The sequence below is a fragment of the Poecilia formosa genome, unplaced genomic scaffold (genome assembly GCF_000485575.1).
Source record: "Poecilia formosa unplaced genomic scaffold, Poecilia_formosa-5.1.2 Scaffold155, whole genome shotgun sequence".
Classification (NCBI taxonomy): Eukaryota; Metazoa; Chordata; class Actinopteri; order Cyprinodontiformes; family Poeciliidae; genus Poecilia; species Poecilia formosa.
In genome coordinates this window covers 816,945-833,244 of record NW_006800094.1, presented here as the reverse complement: position 1 = coordinate 833,244, position 16,300 = coordinate 816,945, and the positions used below count along the sequence as shown (strand labels likewise).

General features: G+C 38.8%; 1 protein-coding gene across 3 annotated transcripts in view; it reads left to right on the top strand.

Annotated features, from left to right (window-relative positions):
* clpb (ClpB family mitochondrial disaggregase) overlaps nt 1-15,330 on the top strand; it is a 33,641-nt gene extending 18,311 nt beyond the window's left edge. For 2 of the 3 annotated variants that reach the window (XM_016677422.1, XM_007564128.2), the window contains 10 exons: nt 1,678-1,792; nt 7,709-7,786; nt 9,855-9,910; nt 10,484-10,528; nt 11,851-12,012; nt 12,101-12,257; nt 12,356-12,429; nt 12,539-12,658; nt 13,542-13,646; nt 15,008-15,330. In XM_016677422.1, coding sequence (XP_016532908.1) covers nt 1,678-1,792; nt 7,709-7,786; nt 9,855-9,910; nt 10,484-10,528; nt 11,851-12,012; nt 12,101-12,257; nt 12,356-12,429; nt 12,539-12,658; nt 13,542-13,646; nt 15,008-15,205 — 1,110 coding nt within the window. In that variant the 3' untranslated portion in view covers nt 15,206-15,330. The other variant, XM_016677423.1, reaches the window with a different exon arrangement.
* Nucleotides 15,331-16,300: the final 970 nt, after the last annotated feature.

Sequence of the window (16,300 nt, the reverse complement as noted above, 5' to 3'; positions counted from 1 at the left end):
AGCCTGTGACATTTCTATATACTTTTCAAAGCTTTCGGGACTATAGTTGAGCTCTGATGTGCAAAGAATAATGTATAATTAAGGTTTTATGCAAAGAAAATATTTTTCTATTGCTTTATGGGGAAAGGGATACACATTTTGACATTTTTAAAACACAAAATGATCCCTGCTGCTGGAAAAGTGAATTTACTTTCTTTATTAATCATGTTTTACAATGAGAAAAAATGCATTTGTTTTGCTTTCATCTTCTTTAGCTCAGTTCCTCCATATGTCCATTTATGCTTCACCATTATATAGTAGTGCAAGTTGGTCCTGTCTTTTTTTTTTTTTAAATAAAACTCAAGTTATCCATAGTTATCCACCAGCTTGACAGCAGGCTGCAGCTAAGCAAGATGGAGAGAGAGAATAAACAGTTTGCCTCCACTGCAGGGGGAAAACCTGGAGTCTAAGGAGACAAAAAAGAGAAGGATAAATGAGTCAGGGGTGGCTGTGGGAAACAAAGAGAAGGAGAAACTAAAGAAGTACAAAGCTTTGGAGGGGAAAGCACAGGTAGAGGAGGACCTGTGTTAGGAAAGGTTTTAAAGAGAGAGATGAAATGAAGAGCGCAGAAAACGGATCACTGCAGCTTTGTGATTTAAAACATCATAAAATAAAATGAAGGGATAGATGCTTTTTATTTCATAATATATGAGGGAATATTTGCGTTTTACAACCCGATTGATTTCCAAACTTTGGAAGAAAAATCATTTTTGTGCAATTTCTGTGTGTTTTTACAGCATCACTCAGGCATAAATGTTTTTAATCTTTCTAATGAAAGTTGTATCCATCCATCCACCGTGACTCTTCTGTGTTTCTTGAATTTTTAAGAATTTAAGTCAAACAGCATAAATTCCTTCTGTGAATATTTCTGTATATAATTGAAAAAACCATGTAATCTGAGTCTGATAGGTAGGGGAATTGAAGTTAATGAAATGTGTATGAACTCTCATGAATATGGCACAATAATACTGACTTAATATTTTGGAATTCTAAAGTGTCCATTTTTATTCTTACATCTCTTTTTATGAATCACCTCCTTTACATCACAAATTAAAGCTCTGCTGCAATACACCACTAATGCTGCTTTATTCCCATTCCTTATAATTTCAGATTTCTCATGTTTAAAACAAGTTTTTATTTTGATGTTTTGAAATTTTCATTTTGTTTCAAGAACCTCTTACTCATCTTGTTTGCTGTTTGTATTTCTTTCCAAAAAATGTCCTTAATTTGATATTTGTCTCACTATGCGGAGAGAGTCCACATTTTAAAACAGTTATTGTGTTTTTATCACTTAAGAGCAACAACGCCATTTAAGTCCCCAGTTTTTTTTAAACTTTTTTATTTTGTAAACAGTAAAACATGTAAACACCCTAGGCAAGGAGAGACTCAATCAATCGTATAAGAAATTCGGCAGCGGGGAGAAACAGGTGTTCGTGTCGGAGTCGCGTGACGAGCGAGTCACATTCCTAACTTGCACCACCGGCACTGAGCAGCAGAAACACAGTATTTACTTAGTCTTTTAGCCTCCGTTTGAAAGCCTATTACACTTTGATTTCCCTCAATACTCCCTCATACATCTCCTCCCGCTTCCAGACTCATTGACTCTCTTGTGAGCTGATCTTTTTCATCTCTGCTTAGTTTAAGGAGCTGCAAGCGCGTCGAGAGGCAGAGGAAAGGAGAAGGTTCCCCCTGGAGAGGAGGCTGAAGGAGCACATCATCGGTCAGGAAGGGGCCATCAATACCGTGGCTTCAGGTACACACTTGCACAGAGACAATTATAGAGGGATGTTACAGAATGCATGCAGAGAAAGTCTGCAGGTGCATGTCGGAGCTTCACTTTACAACATGGCTGTCTTCGCATTGATGCCCTTGTTTGTGTTTTGTACTCTTGTCCGTTTTCCCTCCTGCTCTCCTCTCTTCCCTGCAGCTGTAGGCGGGATCAGACAGACCGGCGGAGGCTGTAATTGGTTAATTGTGATGAATGAGCTGTCTGTCAGTTGTGCACAGGTGTTGTGTGTGTGCGTGTGTGTGCATGTGTGTCTGTGTGTGTGTGTGTGTGTGTGTGCACGTGTGTGTGTGACAGCTGAAGAGGCCAGGCTTGGAGCCGCCAGTTAACACAATTACAAAGAGAGGATACATACTACAGACCCTACACCCCTCCTCCTTTTCTCCCTCTATCTTTCTGCTTACCCCCATCCTATCTCTCTTTCCTTTCCCTTTGCTTTCTCTTTTTCTCTCTGTTTGCCATGAATATCCATCTCTCAGCTCTCACTCAGCCTTCTTTCTTTTTCCTATTATAACTTTGAAGCTTCTAAATGTCTTAGAGCTGAAATTATTCATTTGGTATTAATTGATTATTGAAATAATTGTTAACTAATGTAGTACTCATTTAATGGTTAACTGGAGTATGCAGACTAAAAAAAAATGGTCATTTGCTGAATGAACAACATATTTAGAGCAGTAATAAAGCCAATAATGTACAATATTTAGATTTAGATATATTTTCCATTTAAGATGAAAAACCTTCTTGGTCTATAAACATGTTCTACGCAGAACTCCGCCAGTGTCATAGTTTTAGCTTCACCTGGTCCAAATTCTTTTTAGAAAGCTGCTATTGAGCAACTTCTACTACCCAGTTTTAATAAGTTAATTCAAAATTAATCAGCAGATCAGACTGTATTAATGGTAAATCTGTCAGAAAGGGCTGAGCATTTAACCTTTTTTTAACTGAAGACATAATTTGCTATAAATTATCATATGATCAAGCGTTTTCTACATTTTAGGCAACAAAACGTTAATTTTCTTATTTAAAAACCAATTGAATTGTTTATTAGCATCTTTTCATATTTTTCTAATATTGTATAAAAAGGCTTTAGTGGTTAAATGAAAGATTTGCAGAATGTTCCTTTATTTCATCAATCTGCATGCGACAGTCAGTGACAAGTGAGTAAAATCCTGTTAACGGGATGGGAGAAATAAAAGCGGATAATGGAAAACAACTTAAAATGACGCAAAAGCAAAAACGTTGGAACCGATGGAGGACCATGAACTGAGAAGCTGAGTCCTGTGATGAGAAAAGAGGAGGGCGGATGAGTTAGAGCACAATAACACCAAAGACAGTAAAGAGCTGATATTACAGCAGACATCCATGGAGGCCATGTGGCGTATTGATCTGCAGATGAGAGAGTGAGAGTTAATGTTCAGCAATGCTTCTGCTGCTTACAGTCAAGCCATTTCTTATCTTTATGATGTTGTACATTTTCTCTTTGGATTTGTGAGAAAATAAACTTATTACCAAAACTAGATGGAGACATTAATCTGCTGTGAGGACAGACACTGCAATGGCAATTACTAACAGGAGAATAACTTTTACCGCGGTTTGAAACTTCAGACAGTTTTGTAAAGTGGCTCATAAGTAGCAGTGTGTCAGGATATACGGGTTCGTCCTGTAACCGGCGGGTTGCCAGTTCAAATCCCCGCTCCATCCTGAGTTATGCAAGCTATGGCCTTACTTAAATTGGGTGATCTCTTGTCTTCAATATTTTGAAGTGAAGGTTTAAAACTTCCTAGAAACTGATGAATTTAAAAGAGAGTATCTGCATTAGAACAGACATATTACAAACTTGGATCTCTAGAATGGCAGAGAAAGAAGAGGTTACGCATCATCATGTGAACCTTTGTGTCTGTGTCAGCGGTTTTCAATCACTTTGATCAAAGGCTACACCAATCAATCAAACTCTGGGAGAGTCCATGTGGAGAAGTGGAGATCTCCAGATGAGGAAATTGTTCAGGAAAGAGAGAGAAGGAAACGATCCAGATAAGAGGACAACAAATGAGAAAGGGATGCAGAGATAAGCAGAGAGAAAGGGCTGGAATAAGAAATTTAAATGTATGCTATATGCTGTATAGCAACAAATTGCATTGTTAGTTTTCCTGTATTGATCTGTATGCCAGTTTACTATTTGTCAGGTGATAAAAAAGTAGTAGAATCACCTGGTAATATACTGTTTCAAATGCAGTTCTGCTTAATCAAAAACTCTATTTAAAATGCATGTATAAAACAAAATCTTATTTCAACAGCAATATTTTACAAACATCAGTCTCTAAATACATTTTATACAATTTTTATGTAACTTTTAAGAATTGACACTTTAATATTAAAGATGAATAGATGAAGTTAAGTAACGGCTTTCCCGTTAACAATTTACCAAAATGTCTCAAATGTATTTATTTGTGTTTGAGTTCTTCTGTTTAACAAAGTCAGCATTTTATTAAAACAGCTTAATTGATTTAATTTTACAAAATATACTTTATGCATTTTTGTCTGGTACAGAACGGTAAAAGAGATCTCTGTGCTTTTTTTTTTTTTTTTTTGAAGAATAAGCCTGCTATTTTATTATGATAGTTATAGGACTGCAAAACCATAATTGGCTCTGATACCAAAAAACTATGTTGTTTAAAAAAATCAAACAAAGCAGTTATTTCTTCTGTCAGGCTTTGAAGGGTTAAAAGCAATCATTTAAAGACTAAAGAGCAGAGCAAATAATTGGCATTTTTCTTGATAAATTACCTAAAAAAAACAGTTTGTATTTTCAGTTGTTGATAAATGGTTTTATACCAACTTATTGATTAATCATGTTATTGTTTCGACGTTGTTCATCTAATTCCACAGCAGTGTGTGAGTGAGGAAATGAATTTTGCAGACAGTCTGCGGAACTGATTGTTGTTGTAAATATTTTGCAGACCAGACGGCAAGAGATTAAAAAAATGTTTGCTGTGTTGTCATGTCTTCAAAACAGTTGTTTCCACCATAACTCCTCGTGACAAACAGCTTGCCTGCAGCAAGACACACACGCGCGCACACGCAAACACCCACATGGTACAAATACACAAAACCCACATAAATACACACACAGGAAGGAGGTTAGATTGATCCAGGTTTAGCTCTCAGGGCTAAGAGTTATTGAAGAGAATCATCCCTCTGTAATCATGTTAGAGCCAACCAGACCTGCAGAATACACACTGTCCTCTGTGCGTGTGTTTGCGTGTGTTTGTGCAGGAGAGCCAGCTCTCATTTGTTTTGTGTCCCTTTCCTTTCCCTCTTCTTGTCAGAGTCCTCTCAGAAATGTCAGTGTGCCCTTCTGTCAAAGTCAGTCTCAATCAGCTAAAAGACGCACAAAAACACAGAAGGTTACCCTGTCATTCACGCAGCCATTGATAAACCAGACGGAGCTTCGGAGCCCATCTTGTCACATTTCATCTCTTGGTCCATCTGTGACACGCTCATTTGTTTCTCTGCCTCATTCTCTGGCTCCTTATCTCCATCACTTCTCTGTCTTTCCCTTCTTTATCTCCTTCCACATCTTCACTCCTCTTTCCTCTCCTTATCTCTGTTCCTCCCTCTGCTTCCTCTCTCCTCCTCCTCTTAATCCTAGCGTTTCCTCTTTGATTATCAGCTATTAGTGCCCGGTTTAGCACTTATGTCATGTGTCACATATTCCATGTCCGTTGTTTTCATATTTTAGCTTCATTGCGCAGTAATTTGCTCAAAATATTGCTGTTCGTTCCCAAAGTTCAGCACAAAAGCAACATTTTGTGCCTGTAAAATGTTGAGGATCTATGATGCTTCTATTAGAGATTTACAGATCAGGCTTTTCATGGCAGATAACTGATCTTCAGTAAGTTTTGACTGGATATATATATATATTTATCTTGAATCCTATAAAATAAAAAAGGTTCCTTGATACTGGTGGTAGTTTTTTAAACAAAAGACATATAAGATCATTTCTATTTATGTGTATATTAAGAAAACGTGAAACTTTGCCAATGTACCCCACCACTAGATGTGTGATTTTGGGCCTTTGTCTCTAAAGTCTGTATCACGTGTATAAAAAATCAGTGACTGATTGATGAAGTCCATCCATCCAGCCTGATGTAATTATCACTTAGGGTTTGCACACATTGCATTTGAAATGGGATTTTCACTTTATACTAAATTTCACTGAAAATACCTTTTTTTTTTCTTTTTTTTTTTAGAAAAAAAGGAAAAACTGATAAACATTTGTACTGTATTAAAAATAATGTGTCATATTGATGATTACAATTCAAATGTTATTTTGGGGCTACATCATGGCTCAGTGGTAGGCCAGGTGTACTATTCATAAACCCAAACCTCTGGTTATACCATCTCCCTCTTTTCTGTCTTTGTTCCTTCTTGTCAAGCTGCTTAAAAAATGCTACCGGCTAAAGGATCTTAAAAACTGTAATATCTTTGTTTATTTATTATTGTTTTGATGTTAGAATCAGTTTGTGAGAATAGCATCTCTCACACAATATAAACCATACTGCATACCTACTGCATCATGAAGTAACTCTGTCAAATAGTTTACTGTGGGTTTGTTGAATCCGCATAATGGGAATATTTTTAACATGCCTGCATTCATGGGAAGATGGTAGTTTAACAAAAGTATAACAAGGGAATTAGTCAGACTATCTGCTCCAGTGGCCAGCCATCAGTTGCTTTCTTAGAAAACTTTAGTTTAACTGCTATTTTAAAATTGTTTCTTTAATGCAAGTCTTTGCAGGAAATATTTCCAAACATCTGAATTTGCCCAGTAACCAGCTCATCCCTTTTTGAAATATTGTAACCTATAAAATATTGCATCCACATAGTTCTTTGGCTTAGCAATATGGTCCACATTGATATGGTGATTGGCCTTTGATATGTCATTCTTCTCTACTGGACGTGTTTAGTTATTAAAACTCATGTGGGACTTGTGGCCACACTCTGAAGCTAATTTACACAAATGTCTCCCATCCTCAAAAGGCCAACATGTCACATTACATCAATAACTTTATTAGAATTTCTGGTTTATCTTCAGCACTTTTTTTTTTTCTTTTTTTTTTTTCTTTTTTTTGCTGGACTTTTTAACAAAACCGTGATGTGTATAGGAAGCTGATAAACTTCTAATTAGAACCCAAACCAGCACCATCAGACCAGAAACGTTTTGTTTTTTGTTTTTTTGTTTTTTTTTTCTGAAACATGCTGTGTTAATAATGGATCCACTGGTTCCAGTGACTAGCCCAGCCACATCCCTGTTCATCTCTGGTTTGGACTCCAGTCTAGATCACAGGTTCACATTTGGAAGAGTTTTCTGGTGTCTTTTTCTTTAAGTGCCTCAAACCACAGTCAAATACTCTCCTGCCGTCCACATCATCATCCTGCCTTTGTGTATATGTGTGTTTGGTTGCTGGGGTGATGGCAGGGAAGGGTAGGCACTCCTTTTTAAGCAAGAGTGTGTGTGAGGCTGCGATCTATGCTAAACTGATTTCAACATGGCTGCGCCAGAGAGGCTAACACAATTACTGCTGGCTAATGGCCCCACTGACTGAGAGGCGGGGGGGAGATGCATCGTGGGTAGCTTTCTGGAGCTCTCTCGTCTTGCTCTCTTGCTCTGTTTTCTCTCCTCTTCTTCTTTTTTTTTTTTTTTTTAAACCAAATGTCTCTGACCCTTTTCTCATCCCTGCTCTTTCACTCTTTGATCAAAGTTTCAGGAATCCTTCCACCCTCAGGTCAGCTCAGTTATTCGTGATGGAAAGCAAAAGCAACAAATGCAAATGTTATAATGGGGTTATTTTCTCTCCATCTCTCTCTCTCTGTGGTGTCTAGCCATCAGAAGAAAGGAGAACGGCTGGTATGATGAAGAGCATCCTCTCGTCTTCCTCTTTCTTGGCTCATCAGGAATCGGTACCTTCTTTCTTCGACACACACACCTCTCCTCAACCTTGGTTTGATCTCATGTAAAAAAAACAGCTGGGGGGAGCCGAAATAATCACAATACTCGTTTTCCTTCTGAAGCTTTTCAATGCATTTGAAGTGAACTGCATTCATCTGTGGATAAATGAATCACTTAACAAGGGATATAGCATTATAAAACCCACTGCGTAACGGTTTAGGTAAATCTACATTCAGCAAGTGCATTTCTCTCTTAAGGGCCTTTCTTTCTTTAGTAGTTTCAAAGAAGTTCAAAACTATGTAGACTTTCTCATGCTGAGTTATGGAATTATAAGAAAGCAGCATTTATAGGAAGTAGCCTTACATATGTGAGCAGCGCTGTAATTAATGAAAGGTCTTAACTCAAGATCACGCAATTTATTCTGCACACTTTTAAGGTGAAAAGAGACATTGTATCCTGTAACTTTGATGCTTTTCAGGTTAAAACGGTCTAACAGTTTTCTAATTGAATCAAACAGCTGTGATTAAAAGACAAGCATATTTTAGTTTATTAAAACACAATTGGCAGCAGACTTGTGGCCAAATGTGCTCTTGTCAGAGACCAAGATTTAACTTTTTGATCTTGCTGAATTCTCTGTGTGGATGAAAACTAATACTGCACATTAAGGCATCTGTTATAATCTCCACTGCTACACATATTTTGCTCAGAGGAATGGATAAAACCTCAATATTTAAATGTGTAAAGCTGCTGGAGAAATACCCCAGAAGACTTGTAGTTGCAAAGAAAGGCTGTAGAAAGGGGGGTAGAAGTATCATTTTCCTTTTATTTTACTGCTATACTTTGTGTTGGTCTGTCAGATAAAATCACTTGTAGAATAGGTTGAGGTTTATGGCTATCATGTGATGTCAAAAATACTTATGCAAGATATTGTAGCTAGAGATCAGAAATGTAAGAGTTTGATTTCTTTAAACACATCCTGACTTGAATTGCCATCAAAACATTTGAGAATTTTCTGAATGTGTATTAGCTTGAAGGGTTTCCTCGGATGTGTTTGCCAAAATCTCCCCTCAGCATTCAGTCTTTTTAATTGATTAGTATTGACAGCAGAAAGCCCCATCCAATATGTAGCCTTTGTTTGGAACAGCTCACCCTTAGCTGTGTGTGTGCAGCAGCTGTCAGAAAAACAGCTGATTGCACATTAAAACACTAGTACCTCTTGGTAACACACTATTGTTGTGAGCGAGATAATCAACAGCAGCCTGTGGTTTCAGGAAATGAGATCCACTAGGGACGAGCGTAAACTGAGAGAACCTCCACCTTTGTGTTGCGGCAGATCCACACTCCTGCACATAGATCTTAGGAGTACTTTGGACAAAGAAGTACTGAGTGAACATAAAATCCTCCCAGAAGATTTTCAGTATCAAGCAGCAAAGCTTGGCTTGTTGCAAAGAAACTTAAACACCCTCTAGAAGCAGCAAATGTGTGTTAGTGTGGAGACAGGCAGCAGGAAGAGAGAGAGAGGGGGAGAGAGAGAGAGAGAGAGAGAGAGAGAGAGAGAGATATTAAGGGCCAGATAGATGGCTAAAGAAAGAGAGAGATCATGAAATGACAAGGCAGAGAGATAGATGAGGGAGAGGCAGTGTTCATATCCTCCATTCCCTTCAGCGACAAACTCTGGCCATGAGACATCAATATTAAACACAGCAACAAGGCACAAACGCACACAGCCCTCACACACACCCATGCCAAGTACAAGACATCAATATCATATATGAGCATTTATATGCAGAATATTTTACCGACAAACATAATGAGTGCTTCAGGAGAGCGGATATGATTGGATGCTTTATTGGAGGTGGTGCTGGGATTTAGGCCAAAGCACTTAGCAAAGAGGAAAATATTGTCTTTTAGTCTCAAATGAGTCAAATTGTTTTCTTGACTGAATGTTTTAGAAGACGCCGCACTTCACATGAGATGTTTTGGGGGGGTTTTATGTCAAATTCAAAGTAATTAAATGGCAGGCGAGGTTGTTCCTGTTGCAGAAAGAATAATAAAAGCGATGTCTCTGTTCTGTGACAGGAAAGACGGAGTTGGCAAAACAGGTTGCTCGCTACATGCACAAAGACATTAAGAAGGTACGTTTTGTTAACGCATGAATACACGAGCGCTTCGGTGCAAGTGGGAGCAGATTTGCTCTCCAGGCTCACATTAAACCCACAACATGTCACCAGTGTTTCTCCACTGTGTCTAAAAGTGTGAAACTTCATATTTTAAAGGTCTGGATATTCAAGAGTGTGAAAGAATATTTTTGTTTAAAGAAATTATATCCTGACTTTACCACTAAATTCTCATCCCCCTTCAGTTCTCTATCTGGGATTTCTCCCATTAAGCTCAATTTCTCCAGTTAAATTTCAACCAGGCTAATCAGTGAACAAAAGGAAGAGGTGTGGATGAAGTGTTTGCGTGGTTGTAGTTTGGTATTGGCAGTGTAGGAAGTGAATGAAGCCGTTCTCTTTTCTCTGTTTCCCATCTCCATACTTTTCAGTTTTGGGATTTTGCTGGTATGCAAACCCAGATCAACCTGCACATATCTCCTCCATTTAGAATGAATGCTTGTATTTTATATTTTAAAATGACTGTAAAGAACATGAACAATATGTTGGAGCCATGTATAATGAGTCTTTTTTATTTTTATTTTCTTTTTGCAGGGTTTCATCCGCATGGACATGTCGGAGTTCCAGGAAAAACATGAGGTGAATAGTTTCCTTGAATTGAAGACCGAAAGCAGAATGTCTTTTTGAAATCGTCGCGTATAATTTGTTGAGTGTATTGCTCCACCGAAGTGAGCTCATTTCAGATGAGAGCTGCTGTAACTCTGTGTCTGCTATCTATGGCAGTGACATTTTGGATTAATTCTGTTTATGATCTCATAATTAATGCAACAACCAAAATGAATGCTCTGGCTGTTTATGCCTCTTTATGGGGGTTTGATGATGGATACATTTAATCAGTGATTCAGAGTTGGATTATGTTCCAGCGTTAAAGAACTGCATCTAATTATTTTAGTTCAGACTTGGTGTTGAACGTCTTAGAAAGCTCTCTAATGAGTGGCAGTAAAAACCTTGACTTAAGGACAGTTTAAGTTTTCTCAGATAACATTGTTGTCTGTTCAGTGACCACACATGCAAGGTAGTGTGAAAAGTTTATTTGGAAGGGAAATATATTAATAGACTATAAGAACATGAATATTGGCACCTTAAGATGATCACTCTGTTGAGACAGTTCTTTAAATTCAGTTCTTAGGATCTGCCATACTTACACATTGCAACCACAAGCCTCAGTGTATTTTATTGGGTAAAATGGTCAAACTGGTGGAAGGGAAATTAAATATGGTTTGCACATTGTTTCCAAATAAAATTAGAAAAGTATGCAATGCATTTGCATTCAGTCCCCTGTAGTCAATACTTTGTAGGAACACTTTTGGCTGCAGTGAACCTGTTCCTCTTTTCTAAATAACTCGAGCTCAGTCAAATTGGATGGAGAGCATCTGAGAACATCATGTTTCCATTCTTGCCACAGATTACAGTGGAAGCAGAACTTCAATCGTACCTTACTCTTTTAGTTTTCAGGTACTGGATTGAACAATTTCAAATGAGGTGTTCAAAGTTTGGGATGTTTTTTTTTATATATCCCCGCCTCGTCTGCCTTGTCTGCTGTGTTCCTCCAAACATGTGAGACCTCCACACATAGCTGGATTTATACTGAAATTAAGATACACACAGGTGGTTCCTTTTACTAAGTAAGGGACATTTTAAGGCATCCGGTTGCACTTGATTTTATTTAGGGGCAGCAATGTAGGGAGGACTAAACACAAATACTTGCCACAGAGATTTTTAAAACTCTTTTTCTTCCACTAATTATGCATCAAGTTTACCTTCAAATAGGAAATACAAGTGTGTGTGTGTAATCTTTTTTCATGTTGAATGAACCCTGTTACTATATAAATTCATCCAAAGAGATTTCTTTGTTGCATGATGTCTGTTCAGCCTTTCATCTTCTGGTTCTCTACTCTCAGGTTGCAAAATTCATTGGTTCTCCTCCAGGATACGTTGGGCATGAGGAAGGGGGTCAGCTGACCAAGTTGTTGAAGGCATGCCCCAACGCTGTTGTTCTGTTTGATGAAGTGGATAAAGCTCATCCCGACGTTCTTACCATCATGCTGCAGCTGTTTGATGAGGTCTCTACAAAAATACTCTGTTCATTCCAAGTTTATATTTTAACAAACCTCAGGCCCTCCGACTGATTTCATGCTGCTCTTCTCTCAGGGACGTCTCACGGACGGCAAAGGAAAGACTATTGAGTGTAAGGACGCCATTTTCATCATGACTTCAAATGTTGCCAGTGAAGACATTGCCCAGCATGCTTTGCAACTGCGGCAGGAAGCTGAGGAGGTCAGTCGCAGGAAGCTGGCCGACAAACTCGGTGAGAGAATTACTCTAGCATGAAGCACATCTAGTAAATATAAAACAAAAAACTATACTGATTCAGATGACTTGACTCATTGTCATGTTTATCCCCAGAGGATGTTGAGAAAAGCGACGACATTAAAATCTCCCGGCAGTTTAAAGAAACGGTCATCCAACCAATCCTGAAGGTAGAGACGCTCACAAACGCACAAAACTGAAGCTCACCTCGTTTTGACGCAAGTTCAGCTGGCTGGAGATGCTCCAGGTGTCATCGTTCGCTCTTTGATTCATCCTCAGGCTCATTTCCGGAGGGACGAGTTTCTTGGTCGGATCAATGAAATCGTGTACTTCCTGCCGTTTTGTTACTCAGAGCTGCTGCAGCTGGTCAGCAAAGAGCTCAACTTCTGGGCCAAAAAGGTTTAGTAGCAACTTTTTTTTATTTACACTATGTTTAAGATTTGGTTTCTGACAAATAATGTAGGTATATTTATAGTCTGTCACGCATCGAGGTGTCTTGAAGGAGACGTTTCACACCATTTGCTCCAATCGTGAAGTTTCTGTATTTGCCTCCTCCTGTCGGACTGCACAGCCTCACCCACTTCATTCTGCAGCCGCTGAGCTGTGCAGGAAAAAATGCACAGATCAATATTGTGTGCCTCTGCTACTCGCTTTAACATGATTACAGTGTTTAACATGTGGAGGCTTCATCAATATTTAATTATTAATATTACAGCTGATGTCCTGACAACATGGCCCCCACAAAGGACTGATCGAAGCCTGATTCATGCGTGTTTTCACTGTACCCATATTCTGAAAGTTGCTTGTCCGTTCCTTATTATTTTTTTAGTCCAAGTCTCACAACAACTTGTCCGTGTCTGGCAGAGCTTCTAACAACTGAAATTTGATTATCTTCTAATCGCCATTTGTTTGTCGTTCACTCATATTAGGAGAATTAAATGTTTAGTGTTGCCGTTATTGCCTAACTGTGCATCCGCAATGAAACATGGTGTCCTATTTATTGAATGAAGTGTTAACATCAGCAGCTAAATGAGCTGCTCTGATCACTACTATTGACTGGTGTTTGATTAAAGCGCATTAAGGGCTTGTTGATTAGCGCTGGCAGACATTCTGCTTGACAGTATCTCCCGTCTGCTGCTGCATTTGTCTTGTTTACTCTTTTACTCTTTGATTGCGTGTGTGTGTGTGTGTGTGTGTTTTTTTTGTGTGTGTTGCTGCATGCACTCCAGGTGTAATCCTCTCCCTCAACCTAACATTACCTCATCTCTATCTTCTCCATCAGGCTAAGCAGCGCCATGACATCACTCTTCAGTGGGATCACCTGGTCCTGGACCTACTGGCCGGTGGATATAACCTGCACTATGGAGCGCGTTCCATCAAACATGAGGTATGTAGACTGAGACATCTTGGAAAGCACATGATGTGCCCTTAAAGGTTAAAGGTAATCGTTTAGCTTTGACCTTTTTATAGCTACCAACTCTGCGTATTTTACTGTGATAGTCCAAGACAGTTACAGTCAATTCTCTTTACTCTAGTTCCTTTAAATAGAATTCAGGGTAACTAATTTCCCTCAGAAGTCACCTTGTTAATAAATAGAGTCCACCTGAGTGTAATTTAATCTTGGTGTAAGTCCAGCTGCTCAGTGAAGGCCTCTGATGTTTGTTAAAGGACATTGGTGAACAAACGGCATCGTTACGACCCAGACTGGTCGTAACGATGCCGGATTAGGATTAGGTTACAAAACAAAATGACAAACTTTGAACAACTCATGGAGAATTGTTCCACTCATCATCTGAACATCAGAAAAGCATGGCACATTTTCAAACCTTTCAAAACTCACAACTCAGACCGAAGAGAATCAGAAAAGCAGTCAGGATCCCATGGGAACTCTGGAGGAGCAGCAGAAATTCACTGCTCAGGTTGGAGAACCGTAAATCTGCAGTTTGTAGAAGAGAGGTAAGAAAAAACTGCAAGAACATCCTAGTCCATATGCCACCATATTTGCTGAAACCCTGATTATTAACACACAAACCCCACAGTGAAACATGGTGGTGGCAGTGTCATACTGTGGAGTGCTTTATTTTTTGCAGGAGGGAAGCAAAACTAGTCAGTTGTTGGAAAGATAGATGGAGTTAAATACTCCATCTATCCTAGAACAAAATCTGTTTGAAGCTGCAAAACAATTTACTGCTGTAGTTGATTCCTGGAAGAGTTGACTCAGGGAGGCTAAATACAAACACGCTGCACATTTTTCAGGTCATTATATGTAAAACAGAAATCGAAACATTTATCATATTGTTTCCAATTTATAATTATGTAGTTCTTTGACATAAACTCTCAGTAGTTTATGTTGAATTTTGTTGTTAGGTGAGAATTGTCAAAACGTTGGGGAAAAAACTGAATCCTGTCCTGCTCTGTGTTGATGGATTGGTAAAGCTGTCCAGGGTGCATCTTGCTTCTTGCCTAACGTCTGCTGGAGGCACAAACACACCCACAACATCAATTGAGGCTTTAAATCAGAGACTGTCTATTAACAAAGAACATACAAGTTTCTGATTGTACTGATTTATCAATTCTAAAATGTAAAGTAGAAACATATTTGTTTAGTAAAGAATTACTTACTTAAAAGGCAACAATTGATTGAAAATGAAAATATGAAGGTACAGTTGCTGACTAAAAACACTTCAGGATGTCAAATCAGTCTGTAATGTTGCTGCTTTCTACTTAACCCCATCACTGATCCCTCAGGTTGAGCGACGGGTCGTCAACCAATTAGCTGCAGCGTACGAACAGGAGCTGCTGCCCAAGGGCTGCACGCTGCGTCTGTCTGTCCAATCAGAAGGCCAGGAGGAGCACAGCATGCCCAGGCTGCGCCTGGAGGTGGTGGGAGAGGACAGTTCATCGAGAACACTGGACATCCGCCCACCGCTGAATCCTGAACACTAATACAAGACAACACTAAACCTCATCATCATCATCAGCAGCAGCAGCAGTCGAAGCATTATCCAGCATAAAGAGGATGGATGGTAACCAATGGATGTTCTTAATAAAAGCGCATCTGAGAAACTTCACTGCTTCTCATTTATCATGCCAAAGTGTCCACAACATGCAGTACAGTGTATTCAATTTTTCAAATAGGAAAACCAAGACTAACAGTGTTTCTGCGGAACATATTTATTCAGAGATGTTTATGTTTAGCATCAGCATCATGGCCATACATCAGTGAAGACATTGTATCACACTCCGCACTGTCCTTCAATATAGCTGTAGTTATGCAGTGATAATGTTATGTTTACTATGTAATGCAGACTGAAAGCCAAATCAAACAATATGTATTAAATATATATGTATATATATTATAAGGTTAGTTGATATGATTTATGCAGCAAAACCAGCAGTTTTACAGCCAGTTGAGTTTAGCTGAGAGGAAAACTGACATATTTTCTTCAGTTCTTCAGAAACTAAAGGTTTCTGTGAACAAAAGGTACAAATGTCTCAGTTTCAGTGACAATATAGTTTTATTATTTATGTTTTTACAGTGAATTTTTCCAGTTTTCCATGGTTAGGACACTTCAGTTGTTTGTGTTATCACATCAGTGGTGAACAGGCCCACGCTAGCTGAACTACACTCATAAACCGCACTAAAAAAAAGGATGTAGTAATGCAGGTAAATTAGCAGCAGTAGTAGTAGATCAAATGACAAGTTGTCTGTTGATGCATCTTAATGTAGGAATGTGAAATAAAAACACCATTTAACATCATAAATGTTGGAACATCTTGTTGACAACAGGCCAAATGTAAGGGAGCCACGTTTCTGCTCCTCGTATCCCAACCTACACCGTGTAAATAAAACCTTCACAACAAAAAAGAAATTCCTCTCTTTCTTTCTCCTTTTTTTGGGGGGGAGCGGGGGGGTTTGTTCTGTTTGACTCGCACTGACACTCCTGATGGATGGATGGATGGATGAGAGTCTTGCTACAACAATAACGCTTGTCCACCTTGTGAATCGACATGACGGGGGAATGTTGTTGGAATTCTGCT